At 32.5% G+C, this 23,929-nt stretch overlaps 1 protein-coding gene across 2 annotated transcripts in view; it reads left to right on the forward strand.

Moving 5' to 3' along the window:
• Nucleotides 1-162: 162 nt before the first annotated feature.
• The window catches only part of LOC119839618 (RNA polymerase II elongation factor ELL), a 43,866-nt gene continuing 20,099 nt past the window's right edge, over nucleotides 163-23,929 (forward strand). For both annotated transcript variants that reach the window (XM_038366005.1, XM_038366004.1), the window contains exons 1-2: nucleotides 163-521; nucleotides 12,766-12,813. In XM_038366005.1, the coding sequence (XP_038221933.1) occupies nucleotides 387-521; nucleotides 12,766-12,813 (183 nt within the window). In that variant the 5' untranslated portion in view covers nucleotides 163-386. The remainder of the gene's footprint in view (nucleotides 522-12,765; nucleotides 12,814-23,929) is intronic.

The raw sequence follows: 23,929 nt of genomic DNA on the forward strand, positions 1-23,929 counted from the left end.
TATTCAATTTTAAGAAAAACTGTCTTAACATAATTGCATTAAAAAACTCTTTATAAAATTAAAATAACAATAAACGATTAAATAAAAAAACATTGATTTCAAATTTAGCGCCACTGTTGTAGTGAATGCTCGAGTTTCCTGTCAAATGCGCCATTGCGCATGACAGTCAGTGCGGCCTTGCAGACTGAAGAGCGCTGCCAACAAAGGCCGAGTCGATGGGGTTACAAAAAATTGTTAATTTGATCATCTAAAACCCTTTTGTTATTGTAATTATAATTTTAAATAGGTTGTGAATCTGTGATTACGTTAAGAAATGTGTGAATGATATGAATCGTGACGGCTAGCAAAGGAGTCAGCTGGTCCATAGTGCGAATAGTGAATAAGAAATGGCGGCCTTGCCAGCAGGTGTTCAGTATGCGTTATCATCAGAGTCTAGTTATAAAGAAAACAAGGAACTAGTGTTTGTGAAATTAACGGATTCAGCACTAAAAGCTATAGAAGACTTCATTAGAAATAATAGGGTAAGTACATACGCCATATTGTTAACATCAAAACAGGCCAACAATGTCAGAGGCGCCATACTTATATTTCAAGTAATCAAAATGAACTTTCAGAATATAATATTTTTGCAAATAAACCTATTCTCTGGTATCAGGAAAGTTGGCTACGGTTCTAGTTTGTGTAGATAGCCTCGCGACAGGTATGTTCTCTACAATGTCACGCCACGTCAACATGTAGAAATTTTGCTCTGTTATTTTCACAGATTTACATTTCATGTCTATATTTAGAGACTTCTAAGTTATTGTCAATGTAATTTATATTTACCTCGATATCTCTTACATCTCCTAGTATCGAAATTAGAGCGTCGTTGGGCAAGGATATGATCGTTTTTCGTGATAAAAACAATTGACTGATAATTTCTTTGAAGTAAAAATATTACGGTAAATATTTGAAAAAAAAATGGTTTTACAGATATCAAATAGATATTCAAATTGATCATGTAAAGCCCTGAAAGAATTCATTAAGTGGTTAACGCAAAATAGTATAAAAAAATAACCTTTCCTTAATATTATTATATTGTATGGTAATTTGACATGTAGGATTAAGACAGTGTCTTTCTATTTTAAATATGTATTGGATTTGTAAAGTGAGAACAATAATGTGGTATTACAGTAGCTTAACTTGTTTTGCAAATGTAATAGTCTTAGAAAATAGATACTTATACCTTGCTCTTGCTAATAAAGAAAGTAATCTTTTCATTAAAATTACAGTTAGAATTAATTTTGAGTTCTTTAAATTAAATAAAACAAAATTTTAGCTTTTTATCAAAAGACTAAGAAAACTTTTTTTGTTATGAACTAATTTATTTACTTAATAATATACATCAGTGCAATAGTCATACAAATATATGTTCCAATGAAATAAATACAAATAAGAAAAATGTTCAGTTTGCTTGGAATTGATTTTGGTAGAAATTTGAAGTCTTTGAATAAATAAAATATTTTCAAGTTATCACTAAATATTAAAATTAATTCATCAACTTGATGCCTTACAAAAAATTTATTTATTTAACATGTTTATCATTTATCTTCTGGTCATAGTACAAACTCTGCACATTATGAAACTAGATGGCGTTGCATGAATCACATTCTCTAAAGATATTTTAAATAAAAGAATACGCAGACCATAATACATAACAATTCTTTAAATGTATTTTTCAAAGTATACAACACATTTGCAAAACTTTCACTATAAAAAACTCTCTAGATTATCACAAGTTACAGTTATGGTATTGATGATGAAACTGTATAATATATTTAATCACATTCTACTCCAGGTTGATCCTATGGCATTACTTGCATTATCATGCAAGTATATAAAATCAGCCCATGTACTTATTCCAACTTCAATCTATATTTGAAGCAAATAAAATAAAATAATTATTATTTTTCATGATTGGTATAACCAATCAAATCACTCTTTGTATACCATACATCAATACATTCTGACAAATTTTCACATTATATTAATAGGACAGTATCCTTATCAATGTCTTGTTTTGATTTCAAGTTTTATAGCTGACTAAATAATTTGGGTTAATATTCATAAGTTCAGTTCTCTTATTTTTGCCATAAAGCAGGTATATCTCTGTTTTTATACTTTATTTTAATGAAGATTTCTTTAATAATATTGGTTATTGTTGCAATCAAAGCCTATTCTTGTATTTTTTTCTTAAATTGTAACATTTGCAATTTTTTTATAGTAAATATTTACTAATGAATTCATTTCTTTGGTTTGGCATGATTATCATGACTTTAAATCTCATTATAAAACATGATGGTTTGTTTAAGTATATTAATTATTCATAAATCAACATTGTGTAGAATGTTCGGAAGAAAATTATAACTTTGTTTAAAACACAAATGTTCGCTATCTATCGCAGATACTTTGAATTGAAGTTTTAGTATTTTCATCTTTTTTGGTATTGATTAAAATTATGATCGAATGCTTAATGATTGAAAATGAATTTCTATTAAAGAAAGAAATCTATCAACTAGATTTAGATAGCAATAAATATATACTTCCTAACAAATTTATGTTGATTATGTATGTTTATTATGACATTGTTATCTTAAGAATAATCTTTGCATTTCCGTAATGTTGATGTGACAATACACTAGATGTTACACAGTCCCTAAATATTCAATTGATACAAAATTCTACATAAAAGGTCACCAACATAACTGTTCAGAAGGTACCACTCCAGATTTGAAAATGACAACATTTTTCTAACAAACACTAAATAATCACAGCAATAGGTATTTAACCCAGGACTTATACGAGTTACAAAGCCAAAAAATACAGCTTTCTTCATTTTCTAGAATGTTCTTTGAAAGCTATAGACTGTAAGTGAACATTTATAATTTCATAAATTATATGTTTTCTTAGATCCTTTTAAAACTAAAAGATGTATTATTAGTTACTCCCATAGTATTTTAGTGGTATATGGTCTATTTTAAGAAATTTGCCTTGATATTGACCAAAACTAATTAGTTCATAGATTCATTTAGAGTAATTACTTAATTGGATATAGGTATTGCATTTATTTATGAAGCACATGACATTAAGCATATGTTTTAATATTGTAAAATAATTTGCCTGATCATATACATAAAGTAAACAGTACTGGACATTTATCTGATTAGATAATTGTATTTCTTTTATCAAAATCAAGCAAAATTCATAATACTATTGCTAGTCATGATACAGAATTTGTAGTATTGCAAAAAAGACACTGTTTTCCAATAATTATTTGAATAAAGTGGTATCCTATGTATATATTTTTTTACATTTTTGACAACATTTTCCACTGCTATTCTTTTTCGTATAATCTATTCTATAATTTTAATTAACTGTTATTTATGTCCATGAATATATTAAGTAACTTTACTGAAAAAATTGTTTCAAATAACAATAAAAAATTACTAATAAGTAACATTAGTTTTAAATCAAACTAGCCTGGCCAAATGGTTTGCGGACAAATTCGCGAGCAAAAACAAATTTTTCTTGAGCTTGTTTTTATTCAGATATATGCTTACATCATTGCCGAGTATCATCAAAATGCGTCGAGCTGTTTTCGCATGAAAAATTTACAAACATCCAATAATTTTTAGAAAGTTTTGCGTTTCTTAATATAACCTCTATTTGATTGAATAAAATTTAGAATAAGTAAGTGTTTTTGAGACAAAAAGAAACATTCAGCGACTTATTCAAATGCGTAGATGTAGTAATGTTTGGGCTTATTGACCTGCTCAAAAGTCGTCTCCCTCTGAGCCGCACTATTCAATATCTATGTATCAGTTCCGTCAATTTCCGGCCGCTGAATACAAAATGTCCTCTTACGGTAAACACTGGTGACTATTAAAATATTTCTATTCCTTAGTCGTAAACGTTCGGCGCGTGTCGAGTAGGCTATTTCGCAAACTGTACGGATAAGCGAATCGGGCGCACCGTCGCAATGACAATGTTGGGGCGTGGTGAAAGTAATACTACATAATAAAATATTTACAATACACAAATTTAATTTATTTAGTTGAATATTACTCTTCATTTAATCGCTATAATTGTATCAATTTATTCCTTGTATATTTATTGATTATTTACTCTCATGTTTCCTTAAGAATTCCATTATTGCATAAGATAGAAATACAATTTTGCATGTTACACTCGTTTAGTTACATAATTTATAATGGTGGTCTATTCGTATGAAGCTCTTTTCGCATTTCGTCTGCCAACTAGAGCGTGATTATCAAAATGTGTCTGCTATTAAGAAAAGGAGAGCTTTAACTTAAATGTATAAAGCCATTGCATAGGCAACTAAGTTTATCATCGTAAAAAAAACATTGGACTTTACTTTCAAATTCTATTTGGTTATTTAACTTGAATACCTACGCAATTATCTGAATAAAAGCAAAAGGAGAACGATGGAAACCGAGAAATGTAAAAATCTTTTTAAAGTCAGTTAAGTAAAAATATAAATATACATGTGGTCCACATATATTATCAACTGGCTTGGCTCACGTGGACGATAACAGTTGTGATGAGATGTATAGATCTATACATCTAACTGGGGGAGCCGTCCCTACTTTTTGTTTGAGTAAAATGTAGAATAAAAGTTAAACATAATATTGATCTATCACAATTAAAAAAATATTAAAAAATAGACCTAGTGATTTTTACGTCAAGGACGCACATACATTTTGAGTTTGGAGTATAACATCCAAAATGCGGTATGCATTACTAGTTGCTCGTTTTTCTTAATATATTTTGTTTGCAGAAATAGTCTGCTTACCTACTGTATTATTATGTTATGTATAGATAGATACCTATTTAGGTATCACATAATTATTTAACCACATATTTATTTTGAATAAAAAACATTTAACCAATGTATTCAAAGCTAATCAGTTAAATTCAATACAGATAAAATCTAAAAACAGTATTTCAATAAAGAAATGCGTGGACTAAAATTGGAAATGAATTACAAAGTAATTAAAGGATCAAAGATCGGAGTAGGTACGCAAACAAGCGTTTTGAGCGACTGGACTTGAAAAAATTTCGCCATTTTATTCGGTAAACAATAATATCTACAAATTTCATTGACTTTTCCGTCCAAGGTTGAGTTTTAATTAAAACAGTGTTAAATTAACGGACGGGGTAAAACAACGAAAACATTTCTTATTAGGTTTCACCTATTGTAATGTGACTTCCCCCTTGGCACAGTGGTTAACGCGTGAGCGTAGAACTGAGGGGTCCTGGGTTCGATTCGTTCGAAGGCTATAAATAAATATACTTTTAAATGAAAACAACGTACAGATATCGTTATATTCGTATCACGATTGTCAAAATTATTCTACGATACTAATACCAGTGCGTGAAAAGTAGCGTTTGAATGATAAGATAATGATAAAATTTAAATTGACATGCACAAATAATTACCTACGCATTTATTGAAGGGAAGCTGACTTAATACATGGATGTATTAAAAGCTTCAATCATCAAGTTTCAATATTATGCTCTCTTAATTAGAACACAACAAAATTGTGAAATACAGTGCAATGGAACCCATTTAGAACTAAGAAGCGTAGTTATCATCGTAATTTATATTTGTTCAATAATTATATGCCAATAAGTAAGCGGTCGAAGCACGTGACAAATGTCAACATCGCAGGTCGCTGGTCGCTGTTAACGAGGCCCACAGGAAATCATTAACATCCACGGCGCCCGATGGTTCTAGGCCATTTCTCTTGGCTTACTTTTAATATTGATGCGTGGACATAACATTGATAAATTGAACAATTGCAATTTTGGGAAATTAACACACTTTGTGAAGCTTTAACAATTTATTGTTAAATAATGAAGATCGCTCGTATTTTGTATTATGTAGATTTGATAAATAAAATTAGTGGTGGTTTCAACAGTACAATAATAGTCATTTTTATGAAATAATATGTTGAAGCATGTTTCAAACCCAGTGAATTAAAGTAAGATGTGATTTCTAAAGAATTTCGAAGTAACTGACGTCATGTTCAACCTTACATCGTTACTTGTCCTTATTATTAAAGCTTATAAAAGTACCTGGCACAGCAGATGGTATTACTGATTTTGTCCAAAAAAAAACCCAAATCCGGCGAGTTGGCAATATAAACAATATAGTTCATAGCACAAGTCCGCAAAGCTGGTTCACCACCTGACAGATTCCTTGTCCATTGCACGTGTTTTCACAGCGATAGGCCTTGCAGCGCTTAGATTAGGGGAACCAATACCAGTGATCTGCTTTGCAAATATAAACTCTGAACGCAATGCTTTTAGATTCAAATTTCCCAATATGTTGCCTTTTAGACTGACTTCAGTTTTTTCGTTACCGTTTCGTGAACGTGCCACCTGGCCTTTTTTTCTTGCCCATAACGCCCATTGAAAGTTGTGAATCACTTTTGTAACGACATTGAATAGTTTTATGTCCACTTTGTTGAGAAATGATAAAAACAATTGACGAGTGCTTTTTTTTTTCTTTTGACGTAATTGCTTCTTGGTTTTATTGCTGGGTCATTAGTATTTATTGATATGTTGATTTTTAATTATAGATATACTAGACAATAGGAATTTATTATAATTTTTGCAGTCGCCGAGTTGGCTCATATAAAACAAGGATATGTTACAACATATTAGATAATGTAAAAGCAACCTGTCACCGCTATGGCTTTTATAACAGCAAATTTATAGCATGCAATTTATATTAAGCTAGTCATAAATCGTAAGTAAATTACTTTTTAAATAATGAGAAATCCTTATGCAGCGGAAATATATAATAAATGCGTTTTCTTCAAGCTTGAACTCGTGGAATTGCTGTAATATAGCGGACTACAGTACATTTTACATTTCGTTCTTATTTCAAGCTGACAAGATGTACAGTGTGTAGAGATTAAATAGATTGACATTTATTTCCATATGCGTATTTTATAATACACGTCTCCAATCCCTTCAGTCGGATCACAAAAAGTTGTATTAAAGGACTTCGGGAGTAGCTTAGGGAATGGCGATACCTAGCGAGTGGTTAGAGTCTGGGGTCGACGCACCCTCTCCCCCCTAATTCTTGCCACCTGGTCGACCCTCCTTAACATATGTGCTGTTCTCTTTGGTTATTCACCCATAACTCATTTTAAAACATATCCTCTGGGTCTTACGGTATTAACCAAAATGAATACCTACTACAAACATTAACATTAGATTTAACATTAACTTCAGATGTTATGTAAGTTCAATAATAATAAATAGTAAAGGTTATTTTACGTTAAAATTGTGTTTTAAGCCTTAATTCAATCAATACCTAGATTATACACCTGTATTATTTATAGTATAACGAAACCTGTTTGCAAAATGTCAGACAATCTGTGCAATTCTTGCTGCGCTTGACGTAATGATAGCTTAAGAACGAATAGAAACATTTAATAAAACACATTCATTATTAAATCCAATAGTGGACAAAATTCAAATCGACAGCAACAAAATGTGTCGTTACAGAAAGCGATGTCAAAAATGACAATAAGGTTAGATAAGGACAGAAGATTTGGGGTGCGGGTATGGGACACCGATCTTATGGTAATAATTGTAGAGAATGCTATGTTTTATCAAATAAATGCACTCATAAATATTTATGCAGATGTTTATAAAAACAATAATCAATTTTAAATAGAGACTGGTGATAGTAAGAGATACACACCTAAACTAACGTTCATACTAGCATGCAAAAGCGTACAAGCTTCGCTTGCGTGACCTAGAGAGTGTTGGAATTGCTTATAAATCATCTATTTAGATTTTATTTTTTCACAACGGCACACAAAAAATAAGAAATGTGGCAGTTACAGTGTGGTAAGGAGAACGTGCGCCATATTTTTTTTTGTCTGTAAAAAATTTCAACATAAATTATTAACTAACATTAAACATTTGTCAAATAAAATTAAATTTACAGCTTAGTTAATATTTCTATTAATGTAGTTTGTTTATAAGAATCGATTCCTTAATTTAGTAAATTGGTTTAACTTTTATTTTTTAAAATATGTATGGATCCAATCATAGCCTTGCAATCAATCTGATTTTATTTTCTTTGTATGAAAATTTGATTATGGATGTTAATTGAGACACGCAAAATTCTCATGTTGCCAAATCTTTAGTATCCATTTCGACACAAGTGTTATGTTTTTTATAACGAATTGAATAATAATACGATTAACTGACATTGACTTCAATTGATAAATTTACGCAGCGGTAGCACGCTAGCGGCGAGGACGACAGCTTTTTGAGTACGCATTTTCTAATATTGTACCCCAGGTAGAACCGATCATTTGAACATTATTTCAAATTGTTTGTCGGTTACCTCCAAAGTTGACATAAATTTATAGACGTTATTGATGTTGTTGTACAGCTTTTTTATGAGTTAAACTTGAAAGACTTAACAAGTAAGTAACAATTGGAAGTTTGTGAAATTGTACGCGCACAAATTTCCTGAAGACGGGTTGGATTCTTAAAAAAAGTTGAAAACTGAATGGACACGATATTCAAAGTCGGCCAAATTACCCAAATAGTTTAATACTGATGTCATTGATGTCTTTACTTAAATCCTTTGATGGTTGGCTTATTTGTGTTGCAATAGTCAGGTATGAGATCGTCATACACTTTCTCTGTCGAATAAATAAGAAAAACGTGCAACTTCCATCCAGTCGCTACCAACCTCCACTAAAAATGTATGTCGGCATTCGGACCGTGTTTCGTACAACGGTTTTGGACTCCGCCTTGCAATTTTATACTTTCTTATCTTGACAAATCACCTATGCCTACAGCTGACCTCCAGCAAGGAATTGTTAATTCGCATTTTTATTCAACATGTTTTGACACGTAAAGAACGCGAATTCCAATCTGACAATACAAACATGAAAGCAATGGTTTTTTCACAAGTCTTTATTAGCATCTCTATTTACGATTTTCCTTTAAAAACTAAATGGAAAAATAAATCAATACATATATTATCATGAATCACGGGCCTGTAATAAGGTCGCGAATATTGAACAAAGAATTACGGCATAAAAGTGCACAGAAGATAGTTAAAAGTAACGAAGATCGTAATCAAGATTGAGTCCGTAAGTTCAGGGCTCTATTTTAGCTATTTAGGGTCTTCTTAAGTAGCAGAGCTTTTTTCCAAAAGGTCACAGGTATGTTCCACTGAGGTCAATTTGAACGCTTATTATATTGCTTCACTATACCTACACGTAGCTATTCTAACCAAGGCCAATATTACTTGGTATTTTTAAAAGATAAAATGAGCAATAATAACATCATAATAAACACTTGTATGGTTCGATATTGCGTATTGGTTTGTACAAAACATCTAGTGATATTTGGATATCTATTCTATATTATAATAAGCCGTATTCACGTTGTTACAAATAAAATAAAACTGAATATATGTTACGCAAAAACAATTAAATGTTAGTTAGTTAAGGAAACTCAAATATGTAAAAGCATAACAACGCCATATACAATATTTCGTGGTAATATTTTGTTAATTGATTAACGAAGAAACTGTGTAAGGAATAACGTTATTAAATTTGCCATTTATTAACAAACAATATTTTTATTTAATACACACGATTAATAACATTCGAACTCGAAACGAGTTCCCCGTACATTATTAGATATGATATATCTTCTTTAAAGTGAAATATTGTTGAAATAGATTTATTTAATTTTATCCAGGCATAAAGTAAATTTGTGTTCATTTAATTTTTTTAATAATTGGAATAACATTATTTACCACGACCTTGCCACTCCGACCGGTTCGGCATTCGCGACTGGTTTCAATTCTTATTTAAATGTTTTTAAGATCACGATTCAGTTTGGATAAATTTAATGCTATTGATGTTATATACATATATGATGAAAATGAACTTGTTAAAATTACTTACAATTAATTGTTTATTTTTAATACGTATTGTTAGTATTCAGTCTGAAGGTAGACATAAAGTTACGTAAGAGTTATGGCCATGAATGCTAGTTCCGGGTCATCCCCACTTGTAAAAGCAGCGATGAAACTAAATTTCACATTGAGCTCGGTTGTTAAGTAAGTAACTAAAGCAATTTTTAAGTTTACATCATCGGCGCTGCCGGCCGCCCAGCCTAGTTGTGTTTCTCGCATTCGACCATCGCTTGTTGTGCAACGGCGACTCGCAGACACTTAGTTATTGTGGCAAATCAGGCTCGTTACCCAACTCGTTTGACTTCTAATCTTCCAATTATAAGTAAATGGATGATTTGTTTTATTTTCTTCGGAAAATTATCGCATGAACACTTCCGCGTTTCGCACAGCTGCATGAGATTTAACCTTCATTGCTACTTAGTTTAAATCAGAACTTTATGGCCTTATCTTGACAAAATAGAGGGTCAACATATTAGATTAAAATATGTTCATAGTCTTGCTAGGCTATTAATTGCACACTATCTAACTTACAATTGACCAAGGTTAGATTTACCGATTCACAGACTTTATAAGCCTCTAAGATCTTCTTAAAATTGGCCTGCCAATGGCCTTTTCTCTCCCTCTCCTCTCTCCATGTATTGTTTAAACACATCTAACATGCTGTTTGCGACTGCTATAGGCAGTTAAGGTAAAATCTGCATCGAATTAGAAATATCTCAATATATACTTACAATGTGTATATATATATATATATATATAATATTGTGAAAAAGCAAATTGCATTCTGTGTTGAAACCAAAATGTATGAAATCTCATTGTGACTCATACCGTTATCAATAAGTATTGAGCATTGAAGGCGTCCCCTGCAATAGCATTATTGCGTCATTGTATTTTCCACTGTCCATACTAGGATGTTTTATGGCTGTCTGAAACTTTGAAAAATTCATTTGTTATATGCTTTATACATACTGACTTTATCTCCGGTTCATTTATTATGTTGCATACTTGATGTCAAAACGGACTAATCAGTCGAAGATATTCAAGTGACGTTTTACAGCTATTTAGTATTAATATCTCTTCTCTATATATATAAAATTCTCATGTCACAATTTTTGTTACCATACTCCTTCGAAATGGCTGGAACGATTTACATGAAAATTTGTGTGCATACCGGGTAGGTCTGAGAATCGGCCAACATCTATTTTTTATACCCCCAAATGATAAGAGTAAGGCAGCACAGCGTTTGCCGGGTCAGCTAGTAGATGAATAAAATCAATTCCCGTTAGATACTTCATTTCAACTTAAAATTTAATTGCAAACTGAAAACGAAGACGGTCTTACAAACTATTGTATAGATTAATTATTATATTTGTAAGATATCTGCAGTATATTTTAAACTTCAAATCATTGTTTAAAACGTGAGTAGGTAATCACAATTTCAATATAATACTAGCTATTTCCTGGATCCTATTCGAATGAATTCCGAGGAGAATAATTCAAGAGGACCTGAATGGTACGGTCTTCATAGAAATTATGATAATAATAATTGATGCATCAGATTGACGTTGGAGTGTAACTTGGTTTTCCCCGCAACTAAAGGTTATAATGTACCTACAGGTATTTTGAAACGTTGTTTGAATACCACGAAGCAACGATCATAATAAACTATTAAAGAGTAATTCTATATGTATTCTACTGTCGCTGTTATAATTTTTAATACTGTATTTACTAAAATACATGAAAATCATTTATGGCGTACATGATTTCGTTTCTTTTCGCTATGTGATAGTAAACAATGTTAGAATATGGATTTTGCATTGATACCCCGCGGTTCGCCCCGGCTTCGCTTGTGTTACATTATATAGTACTCAGGGATCACGTACAATCCTATCGTCGTCGTCATCGTATCGGATCGTCAGAAAACTTATTTAACAGGTCTATCAGTTTTTGACCCTCGCGTTTAATAAAACAAACTCAAAATTGAAAATAAAAATTTTGTATTATTAGTTTTGTCTATGGGATTTAGATATCTAATGGGAATTATTTAGTAAGACTGATATTTATATTCAGACTAACACAACAAAAATATTTCAAGATCAAAATCAAATACTGGCAATTGGTTTTAATGTATTTATAATGTATAATTTGTATAAATTTCGAAATTGATGCGTTAATGGGCGAGATATATTGCATTTATTTAAAAGACTGCGTTTATTTTATGTTTCCTCTAAGATACAAATCACAATTATTAGTAAGTAATTCAATTTGTCTCGTTATCAGTTAATTCATTTTGGTTACAATTAGTTTCATGTTTAAGAAATTAAAGTAGTTTAAATTGTCATTATTACTATGGAAGTTTTCTTATTTGTTTACTCGAAATTTTGTTAATATGAAAGTGATTAGGCTTTATATTGATACAAGTATATGAATTACTAGCAAACCAGGCGAACTCCGTTTCGCCACCAGATGGTTGTATGTGAAAAATCATTTTCCGGCTTTTCAGTTGAAATTTTTCCTGAATTTTATTTGCCATAAACCTCACGGCGCCCGAGACCTTTCCAACGAATGCAAAACCGTGGAAATCGGTTCGTGCGTTCTGGAGTTATAGCGTCAGGAAGGAAAACCCGACTTATTTTTATATAGTAGAAATAACTATGGTACGTTCTTGATGAAATTGTTACCTATTCAGGTAATTCTAGCGCAGAAGGCATTAACAATACTTGTTTTTGTTACAGGACAGGTTGGCTAAACCTAAAATACAGTTCCTACCCGGAAATGAGGGGGTAAGTTGATGTTTTTTTTTGTAACATACTTCCTTATGTCGTTATATTTTTATGTGTATTAACTTTATGATGATATAATAATGGCACGTACTCATCCATGAAGTTTACATAATTGTATGACCTTATCATACGTACGTTATTAGGAAATAAATTGAGCAATGCCTATAATTACGAGTCACTTGTTGCACATAATATACTAAGATCTTGCATTAACTAAGACCTTTGGACATTCTACACAATATGTGGATACTCGTTTTATTAACAATGTTTAATTTACAATATGAATTATTGTTTAATAAATAAGAAATTGTGAAATTTGCCTCGATTTGTTATAAAATAAAAAATACGTTGGTTATATGTATAATGGTTGACATTTTGAAATTTGATATACGTTATGAATTTGTTATTTTATACACGCATCGTACATTAAAGAAGTAAAGAAATATCATATTAAAGACGTATCTACAGAAACATATAGAAATATCAGTGTCGACATGCTTCGAATAATTAGTATTATTTAAATTAATTAAAAGGCCAGCATGTTCGTAATTAATAGGGCGCAAGATAATCAGGTATGCGATGATTAATTATCATCACTCAAAGAAGGTTCAAATATCGAAGCAGGAGTCGTGGACGTCGCCAGCGGGCCTTGACTTGCCTCTGGCGTACCAGTTAACGCTTGCGGCACTCGATACGCTTGCGAAATTATATGATGACCCACTTTACCGATTTCGTTTTGCTGCTTTACGTTGCGGTTGCTCTACGAACAGTTTTTATCTAAAATTTCGAAAAGCAAATTAAACCCAAATCGTCGTTGAATCACCTCAATCTATTTTGAATTTAATTCTTCAATGAACCATTTTTTTACCCGAACGCGCTCAAGTTTTTTTTTTATTTTTTTTATCGAGGTACTATGTAATGTCGCAACGTTTTTTTCTGAATGACTTATTTGATTCTTTAGAAAGTGTGCGTTTATTTACCGACCGTACAGAGCGATCATTTTACGTGAATGATGATGATTAAGCGATAACACAAAAAACGTAACTAATGCAATATTGTTTACACGGCGATAATCCTCGAGCTGTCCCCTGTCGGACGGACGGCGCCGTCGACCGGTTTAGTTGCCACCGTCCCTCGCTTGCCGGTTTGACGTGATCTCCTCTCTTGTTGTTCGTTGCCACTTGTCCATATCATATGTAAATGACCCCCGACAAACCGATTCGATATAATACATTTAACACAACGATACACAATACACGCGCTCGATTCACAATCGAGCATCAGCATCCTTGACTTTGTTCGAAAAAAGCCCCGTGAACACAGCCGAGATAATTTTCTGCGAACCACTTTACCATCATAATATCATTCCTCGAATATCTCGGTATCGGTGTGTTAGGTCCGAGACGCTGGCATATATCCAACTTGCACATAATAACCACAATTCAATGAGTCGCGAGACCAGAATAGTAAATAAGATACGAGTGGAGGGTGTAAAAATAGCAACAGTTCCAGTCGCCTAGCGAGCATGCGATTGCACCTCCCCAGGTGCGACGGCCGTTGTCCCCTACTAAAACACTCGTTACTCCCGCGGTACTTTACCCTACCGTAAAGCCCCGTCTCGCCCGTTCAATTACTCGCTACTTGCTATCAAATTGTTTTTTCGCTAAAAAAATCGGTACATATATTTGTCGTAAAATATCATTGCATTTATCTTTCTTTTTGATTCCTGGATGACGATGAACTGCTAATAATCCTTTAATGAAAAAAATTGCAATCCTCATAAGTATTATAATTATCTTTAATTAAACTTTACAATACGCTTTATGATTGTTCATCATAATTATATCCGCTGTTGTATAATTTTTAAGAATTCTAAAAAAATAATTATAACAGCGGCAGTAGATATTATCAAGAACGCAGAGGATCAAGCAAATGTAAACCTTATACGCTTTGTATAGTGGATTAACAAAATGTAAAATAGGTAATAAGTGAAATACCATTGGAGGAAAATCGATTGTTTATAATAATATAAATAAACAGCCCAACATAAACAATAAATAATTATTTTGTGTAAATTCTAGGTATAATGATTTTCTAATCGTAAAAGGAATTGTTTTTTTAAATATAGACATTATATCAGGAAAGAAGATTACTTTAAAAAATACACATAAACCTCGCATGCAATTGTTATCTATGCAATCTAATGAATCATCTAGTAATCTGTACGATGAACCCAATACAGTGTGAACCAATGGTTGGTACATTATTATTAATGTTGCTTGAATACAATTTGATACACGCGGGTCGTTGTCCTGAGGAGTCGCTTTATTTACACCATTACTTTGCGGACCCGTTATTGCAAACCTTGAAAACAGGATCGCTTTTATTATGCACATGAACGAGTATTTGAATTTACTGCTACCCGCATTTAGCTCAGCATTACATATGTCGGAAGGTAATAATTAGGTAATCCCTTCGGTACAAGGGACATTGTATAGGTATTTATGACATTAATCAAACCTTAATAATATACGTGCTAACGTGATAGATGTTAAAAAAGTAGGAGAATGACAAAATTTATCTACAACTTTTTATTTCATTGGAAACAACAAAGCTTACTTATTCTCGGCTAAAGAAATTAAACAAAATGAATTATATATACTTAAATGAATATTTTTTTAAAATGTATTAACAAAATTCGTATGAAACAAGAAATTAAGGTGTATTTAGTTTTAATGAATTTCTATTGAATCATGGCTCACTCATGTACCTCTCAATAATGTCATTGTTAGCGAAGTCCGATACATACATAGGTGGCTTAAGCTAACTTCATCTGATTATAATGGGCAGCGGGCACACGTGATCAAACAATGGTGTTTACATTAGCGACAAGGACGATTTATGTTAACCAATTTACAAAGAACCCGATTTATTAACTTTCCTCCGATAGAAGAGGTCAATGTAGATCGAACGGTAGGTTTGAGATTTCTTTTATTCCTAGTGGAAAAATCAAAGAAGCAACGTGCAAAACAAATAAATGGCATACTGCTCATAGGGGTTTGAATAGCTATTGTTAGATGTTAATGAGTTGATGAATGATTAAATGCATCAAACAAGTTAGTTTAGATGTTTGTTGTATTCTTAGATTATTCAATAATTAGAAACTGCTGTTTATGTAAACAGTTCTAAACTCTAGTAAATAAGCATCGATATTTTTTCAAACGTTTTTTGAACAAATATTACTTATCAATTCATGTTTTACATTTAAAAATGAAATCATAGTGATTATTGTAACTCGTTTACTAAGGTTATGTTCGTAGGTGTAAGGTGAAGTGATGTAAAGTTATAGATAAAAGGAGTAATGTTATCAACAATGTGCATAATTGTTATATTTTAACTTCATCGTTAATATAGGTATATTATCTGAAACGCAATGTATCGTGTTCAAACATAAGTATAGAGACAACAAGTTTAAAAACTTGTGTTCATTCAAATTTGTTGGCGTCGTAACAACAACTAATGTGTAATAAACGTAAAGAATTCACAGTTAACAACATCGATAAATGTATTGTTGGTAGGTATATACCTACGCCACAGAAACAACCCAGTTGCGACATTTGCTATATGTATATCGAGGATACTAATAGCGTTAGCGATTTCAATATAAATATTTATGATTCTTACATTTACTACAATCTAAATGATTGTTACTAATCGTTTTCTGTACTCATTGCCAACTAATATAGAAGTGTCTCTAAGGACCTAATAAAACAATTTATGATTAAATGTAAGGGTCCATTTTAATGACTATAAGGCCCTTATCTAAATTTTTTGTATTGTACCTCATATTATGGTTGTACGTTATTCAGGATTGGTCAAGCGTTTATTGATAAAATTTCTTTTCGACATATATATAGATTTAAGAATTGTCTTCTGTTCTACTTATAATGTTTATAATATCGGCTTTAAATGGAGGCGAATTTCGGCACACTATTTTAAATCACCGATGTTTTAGCAGTAAAATAACAGTTACACGGTATTTAACTAACGCCCGTATCTTTTTATAAACTTGTTCGGTGATCTAGCTATAGACACAATTAATTTACACATTTCTGTTTGGCAAATATCTATGTTACTTCGGTTTAGAGAAATATTTAACTGAGATTTCTTAAAAATTGTAAATTTTCATATGAAATGCGAGTTTTAAGAAATTGTAATAAGCTTTAATGTACGTTTAAATATGTATTCTTAATGGTAATTATATTGTTAATATTCTTTCATTAAATCAATGTAAATTTCTTCTAATAGTGACATTTGTAAATGTGAATTATAATGTCTTTACGTACATCGTACATTTTGACTTTGTAGATACAAATGCCTTCATAGTTTCCAAAATTAGTTGACCTATTAAAAACTAAGACATTCGAAAGCGAATTGAGATCATCGTTAAATTCTGCTCGAATTCGGATAGGCCTTTTTGGGTCTCATATTAGGCACTCCGACAAAAATTATTATCATTGTATAACGCATGGAGACGTTTGATGTAACAAATCGTGTTTGCGAGGGTGCTGGGAGCGGCGGAACCGTGCTGATTTCCTAGTGGTAATTGCTGAGGTATGCGGACGACGGTGTCGTCTTATTGGGACTGCGGCTTGTACGTGCGCGCTGTTCACTTTCACTTCGCACTGCGCACAGTAGTGCTCACATTACTATCCGATATTGACCTGTGGATCACACCTCACCACTAACATTTCACGAACGATTCGTCCAATCCTAAACGCTTGCATATCAGCGCGATAAATTCTTCGCGTCGCGGAAAAGGTCACAAAATTGTGTTTATAGAAAAATCGGCTATGCGTAGCCTACATAACTTTCACTTTTAATGCCATCACTTCCTTTCTATAAACAAGACCGAGCTCACATTTTTTTAAACAATCATTTGGTAGGTAGCTGTCTACAAAATTTAATGAAGGCAGTTTGAACAAGCGACCTTAGCACCAGCACCACTCGACCTTTAAGGACAATGCGGCGATGGCCATTGCCTCAATCGCGCTTAACTCAACGAGTCTAATCATATGAAAGAGTATAATCTAAAAGCACTCTATTGATTGCTATATACGTATAATCTTTGATAATAAAAGCTAAATCAATTTGCAAATGTTAAAAACATAAATGCACTTTTGGCATTTAACGTCTAAAATATTACAACAGCTAAGCTGTACATTTTTTGTCCTAAATTAAAACATTAGAAACATATTCGTGTATACGTATTGAAAATTGCTAAAAAATATTATCGTATATTTCTTAGAAAATTAACTTGTAATTTAACTTATCTGTTACCCGCAGCATGGCCATTGTGGTCAAAGGAACTTTACAGAAAGCGGCATCTCGTAGATGACACATTTCAATGTAACTATAGAAACTTATTAAACTTGATGTGATTCAAATACATATCAATTTATAATCTTCCCGTGAGTATGAGATATTTATCACAGTAAAAGAAGCCTAAGTCACTCTCTTGCCTTGACAATTCATACCATTTAATCGCTTCGTTGCGATATGAAAGGAAGAGAAATAAAGGAATGCACTTTCGCATTTAAATATTAGTAGGGATAATTACTGTCCATTTTCCATACTCTTAGCAATTGCATATTGTGTAAATATCATTTATCGGTCGCTAATATTGACGTCAAGGTGATGTGGTTTGGCATACCGTATGTTGATCGTCGATTTCTACATGTTTTTGCATTTCAATCAATATCTGTAATATACAACGACGCCGTTGGTAAATACATCCAAAATATAAAGTACATCGAATAAAAACTTGAATAAATTTACTTTTTTTATAAGGCATACCAAGCAGCATCTGGGATTATTCTTATAAAAATTCTGGTCTTCACGTATTTTTTAATAAATGTTACAACTCGCATTCAAATCCATTACAAGAGTTTCTGCACAACGGACGTGTTAATGTTGTTTTTCCTTTAGAGAAAGGAAAGTCACTAGAGAAGTGTTCATCATCTACTTTCGATACAGTTATAGGAAGTCATCTCTGTTCATATTTTATTATGTTTGCTGCAGATTCGATAAGAATATTCAGAAAATATTGCCTACCTATTGATATACTCATGAAATGAATTTGGTAAAGTCAAAGTGAATATCAGTAGTATGTTTGAACAAAACTTGATTATTATATATAAATATAATTATGAATAGTTTACACACGTATCTTAACAATATTAATATTAGAAAGGTGATGTAAGGAATATTGACTGTAGCGGTGTTAATAAGCAATTGATATCACTGACGTGCGGTAACCCGTTTGACACGACATAATGTTGGCCCGATAACGATGTGCTTTCGATTAATGAGACAATAACATTTCTGCATCCAATCACAGTTGCAATGTCACATTGCCATAACTGTATTGCAGTGTGAAAACACCTGATAAACGAAACGCAGTAGCTATAAAATATTTCATCCACCGATTAGTGATTGTTATTTGTCACAAAGACGCGAACCTTTGAAACAATTACTGTAGATGTTTTTCCATTGCTTAATTATGCCGTCTCTCTTTGTATAATCAAAGTTTGTTTACTTTTGAAAATAATAAAATTTTATAAATAACCTACATATGTATAATTAACCTTTGTCATATTTTGTAATTTTATAAACCTAAATTGGGACATAAATTCACTGAACATTCCAATGTACGTCATAGACATTTTCGATTCTTAAAAACCTCAAAGCTATTTCGTGTACTTGATCAATTTAACTATCAATCAAATTTAACGAATCGTACCTACTTAATGAACAGCCGGTGAACGCAAAAAAATTATTACTTGCAAATCGTGACGTTTCATTACTTTCTCTCATGTTTACGAGATTTTAACGCTATTATTATTATCATATTGAACAAGTTAAACTGCATATCAATAGACTTATCATGATTTGTGTGATCACCGTAAAAGTGAAACGAAGACAACATCGATGAAGTGCCACATGCTGTTTATTCAGATATTTACGCTGTGAAGACAAGTAGACAAAGTGTAAAGCATGAACAGTTCTAGCTTAGTTGTATTACGAAAGCTCGCAATGGTGCCGATAATAAATTACACCTGGCAGACTTACGTAACCCAGGTAAAAGTTACCGCTCGCTTACGGCTCTATTCTGAACTTCAGTTACCGGTAGAAAATTAAATAACAAAACTGCATTCACGTCTCAAATTGATTTCACCGATGACCACACACCTAAGAACATGATTAATTGTAAATGATTGATTCATTCGTTCTACTAAATGTTGTTATAATGCATGCAAGTCTCCGCGTAGCCTTCACCCAAAAACATGTTTTAGGTCGAAACAAACACGAGCACCAAATGTGACTTAGTTACATTGCTAAAGACGTTTCCGTTAATGATTTAATCTATTAAAACATTGGACATAGATTATTTCAACATTTGTTGTAGATATTATGTACTTTATAATTACAATAAATTACCCCAAGAGATAAAAACAACAATGAAAATAAATGTTAAATCTCTTCACTACAATTATTAACCAATTGTCGACAAAGCCTTCAGAGTTTCTTAATGAAACCTTACTTACCTCCTTGCCTTAAGTGGCTCATTAAAAATTATGGCCGAATTGTTTTTCGGGAATGCATGCATCTGTTTGCGTTAACGCACAGTTCAGAATAAAAAAGAACCGGTCTCGTTCACAATTGTTTTCGCCCTGCCGGTCGTCCGCCTCGTAACACCCGTTATACAACAAATCTTATTAGCTGAACTAGAGGTAGATTCTAACAGTTACGTGGTATCTATTCCACACCCGTCGTGGTCAATTTCCTATGGCGCATATCTAATTGCTGTATATAATTTTTCTTTGTTCGTTTAACTAACCATATTAGATTGAAACGCAAGACAATTTTCAGTCTCTACTCGCACTGTGTCGGACGTGTAACCGTATCTCGCTCACACTTCCACAACTATTTCTTTAATTATAACATTTTCAACGTCCAAGTCGTTTACATTTTCTTTGACATTTTTATAAACAGCAGCTATTTAAACATTCTATGGCAAAAGTCGAAACGTGTTTTGCGAAAGTGAAATTTTTACATCTTAATGCAAATTGGGTAAACAGTGACATTTGTTGTTCATTGAAATTGCAAACATCGTTTCTGAAAACCCATTCGTTGTAAACAGTTAATAATTCTCTATGCGAACATAGCTGCTGTCTACCATCATTAGCTACAATATTATTAGCTTATAGTGTACTTAATAAGCGATCTTCACCTCGTTACACTAACAATGCTTCTTGTAATTTTAATCTCTTTTCATAATATAATACCTAGTACAAAGACCTTAAAGCAAATTATTAAACACGCGGATAATAATAAAGAAAATACATTTTGTTGGTAATTTTGTGTTTTCTTGAAAATTTGCTAGCGTTTAAAGTGACCGCACTGAAGAGATCTTTGATAAATCGTTTTCGGTATCTACATCCGCCTAGAAACAATGAAGAGGTGTGCCATGCGACTGTCACCATATGGGGTATTGAATTAAACCGCCGAGTTGTTTCGCAGTCAATTTGTCTGCTTTATTGTGTGTATACTATTGTCGATCGCTCCCGTTATTAATTTTGACTTGGTAAAAAATCTATCGCTATAAACATAATGCTCTTACTTAAGTCTATATATTATTGAACAAATAAAGTAAATTATAATTGATTTTTTTTTACTTAATTTAAACTGAACAGAATTTCTTTTTTTTCCAACCAACGTAATGTGAATAAGTAAACATTCTGCATACCTACTATTTCAAAACAACTTGTGACGCAATTGGCTTGTAAAGTGATTCGTTTGTGCCGTGTCAATTACGCGTGTACGTCGTTATCTATATGGTTATATTTAAAAGATGTATCATTTGCGATATAGTAAGGCATCCAATAGACGGAGGCGTGGTTATGCTCGCATTGCCGTCACGCCGCGTCGGCGCCGCGTCTACCCGATTGTTTTAGATCCAATTTTCACTCCCATCCTCCTCAGATGTAACACTGACATCAAATCATTATTTCGAATGTAAACCGAGATGAAAATTGTGAATAGTAAAGAGTTCGTTTCCTATCGTTCAATCTATTTTGAACAACAGAAAATGTAGTGAGTTTTTATGAACGCTGATGCAATAAAATTGGACGCCTAGTTAATGTGCCAAATTACATGGCAAAACACCATTACATTCAAATAATGATGTAGTTTAAGTGTAATTTTTCGTGAATGTGATAAAATTATCTGTTTTTAAATTTGGGTTAGCGCAATTTAATAGCACAAAAAGTGTTATCTAAAGCGAACATATCCCTATATAACTGATTCCTGAATTATGATCCTTATCAATAACTGTAATCATTGCATTGGAAAGTAGGTTGCTTATGGCATATGTAAACCTTGTAAAATATATGAATAATATGTTCGAAAAAATGTTTACAGCAGATCTCGACTCTCGAGCGCACTTTCGCACCTTGATCTAAATACTTGCGACATTGTCTAGATGCGACGTTTTGATTTACGTTTTTGTACTACAACTCTAGGTGCATTACATTCAATTGACCTCAATAAAAAAAATCGTCTAAACCCATTTATATTGTACATATTACATATATTTAGGACAGGTCGTTGTATTATATGCTTTTGTTCAGAAAGAACAAAGACATCGTCGATTGTTGGTCATTGACATATAATATTTCTTCTGTACTTATACTGTACGAGTATATCTTTTGTGATTTATTGTGTATAGTATTAAGAAATTTAAAATAATCTATATTTCTATCGATTCTATTCATGCTACTTATTCAAATATTTCATTACTAATATCATCCAACTAACACTAATACCAATGGCGAGTTGAAAGAACAATTTTAGTAAACGGAATTAAAAGTGAAAAGTGGGTCAGTATGTAACGCAATTTGGATGTTTGTTTGTCGTTTAGTAAAAGTAAATGTTGGAAATGTTCGCACAATGACGTCGCCGATCTCATGCTGTGAATGCCCATTCGCCTTTTACTTGCTATTGTTTTAGGATTTTTTACAGCGTAATACTTTTAATGAAACTAAATTGCTTCTTATTTTTCAACTGCTTTTTAACTTTTCAACGTATATAACGATGTGAAATAGGTACAAGTTTTGTATTTGTCTGCACTATAAAACATTACGGATATTGTTTCATTGCGCAAGCTGCTTCTTATTCACGTGATCAGCCAGTTGCTGGAGACAAGTTATAGTTTATCGACAAAACTCCTATCGAGCGTTGGGTAACCGGTGGAAAGAGCTTCGTTACGTAGAGGTTTCAATACAGCCTCGCGACGTAAGGCCGTGGTTGCAGTCACGTCGACGGTGAGAGGCGCCCCTCCTTTGACGGAAGGTCGCGAGCAGATATCGTAAAGAGAACGGCACTATAAAATGAATCCTTACAAAGACACGCCCGTCAATCAATACATTTCTGTTTCGTTGTATGATGAATGCATATATTGACTATTCATATTTGTTGCTGTTTACAAAAGATAACCGGAACTATAAGTAGGTATATTTTAACGTATTTTTCCTTCTTGTTCAGGAAATGATTACTGATAACGAATCACACATTCAACATTGTAAAGTGTTGGTAATCTAATCAGCAGGAACGTGCAAAACAATTAACAAGAATATAGTTCATTCACCGTAATGGAAAATACTGTCTTTTAGCGACTTATTGATGGCCGCGGAATTTTTGCAAGTGAATACAAATCAGGTGATTAGAAACAATGCAACGCTTATAATTAACTTGCTTGGCGAGCGTGCGCGCATTCCGTGGTTCAGTAGTGTGTTTAAACTGTAATCGAAGTTAGAATCGTAAAGCGAGGTAATAACATTTGAACACGATGTTCAAACCTGTGCTCTATCCACACACAGTAGGCAGGAACGGACGAGCAAAAAATTTAATCAAGATTGTTTGCTAATATGCGCGCAAGTAGAATATATTTTCCGCGTATTATAGGAACATAATTAAATGAATCGTGTTACCTCACCGCCGCGAACGATTGCGACAAGAGGGCCGTATCGTCCATTAGAAAGTCGGTGAATATGCA

The sequence above is a fragment of the Zerene cesonia genome, chromosome 4 (genome assembly GCF_012273895.1).
Source record: "Zerene cesonia ecotype Mississippi chromosome 4, Zerene_cesonia_1.1, whole genome shotgun sequence".
In the NCBI taxonomy this organism is placed as follows: domain Eukaryota; kingdom Metazoa; phylum Arthropoda; class Insecta; order Lepidoptera; family Pieridae; genus Zerene; species Zerene cesonia.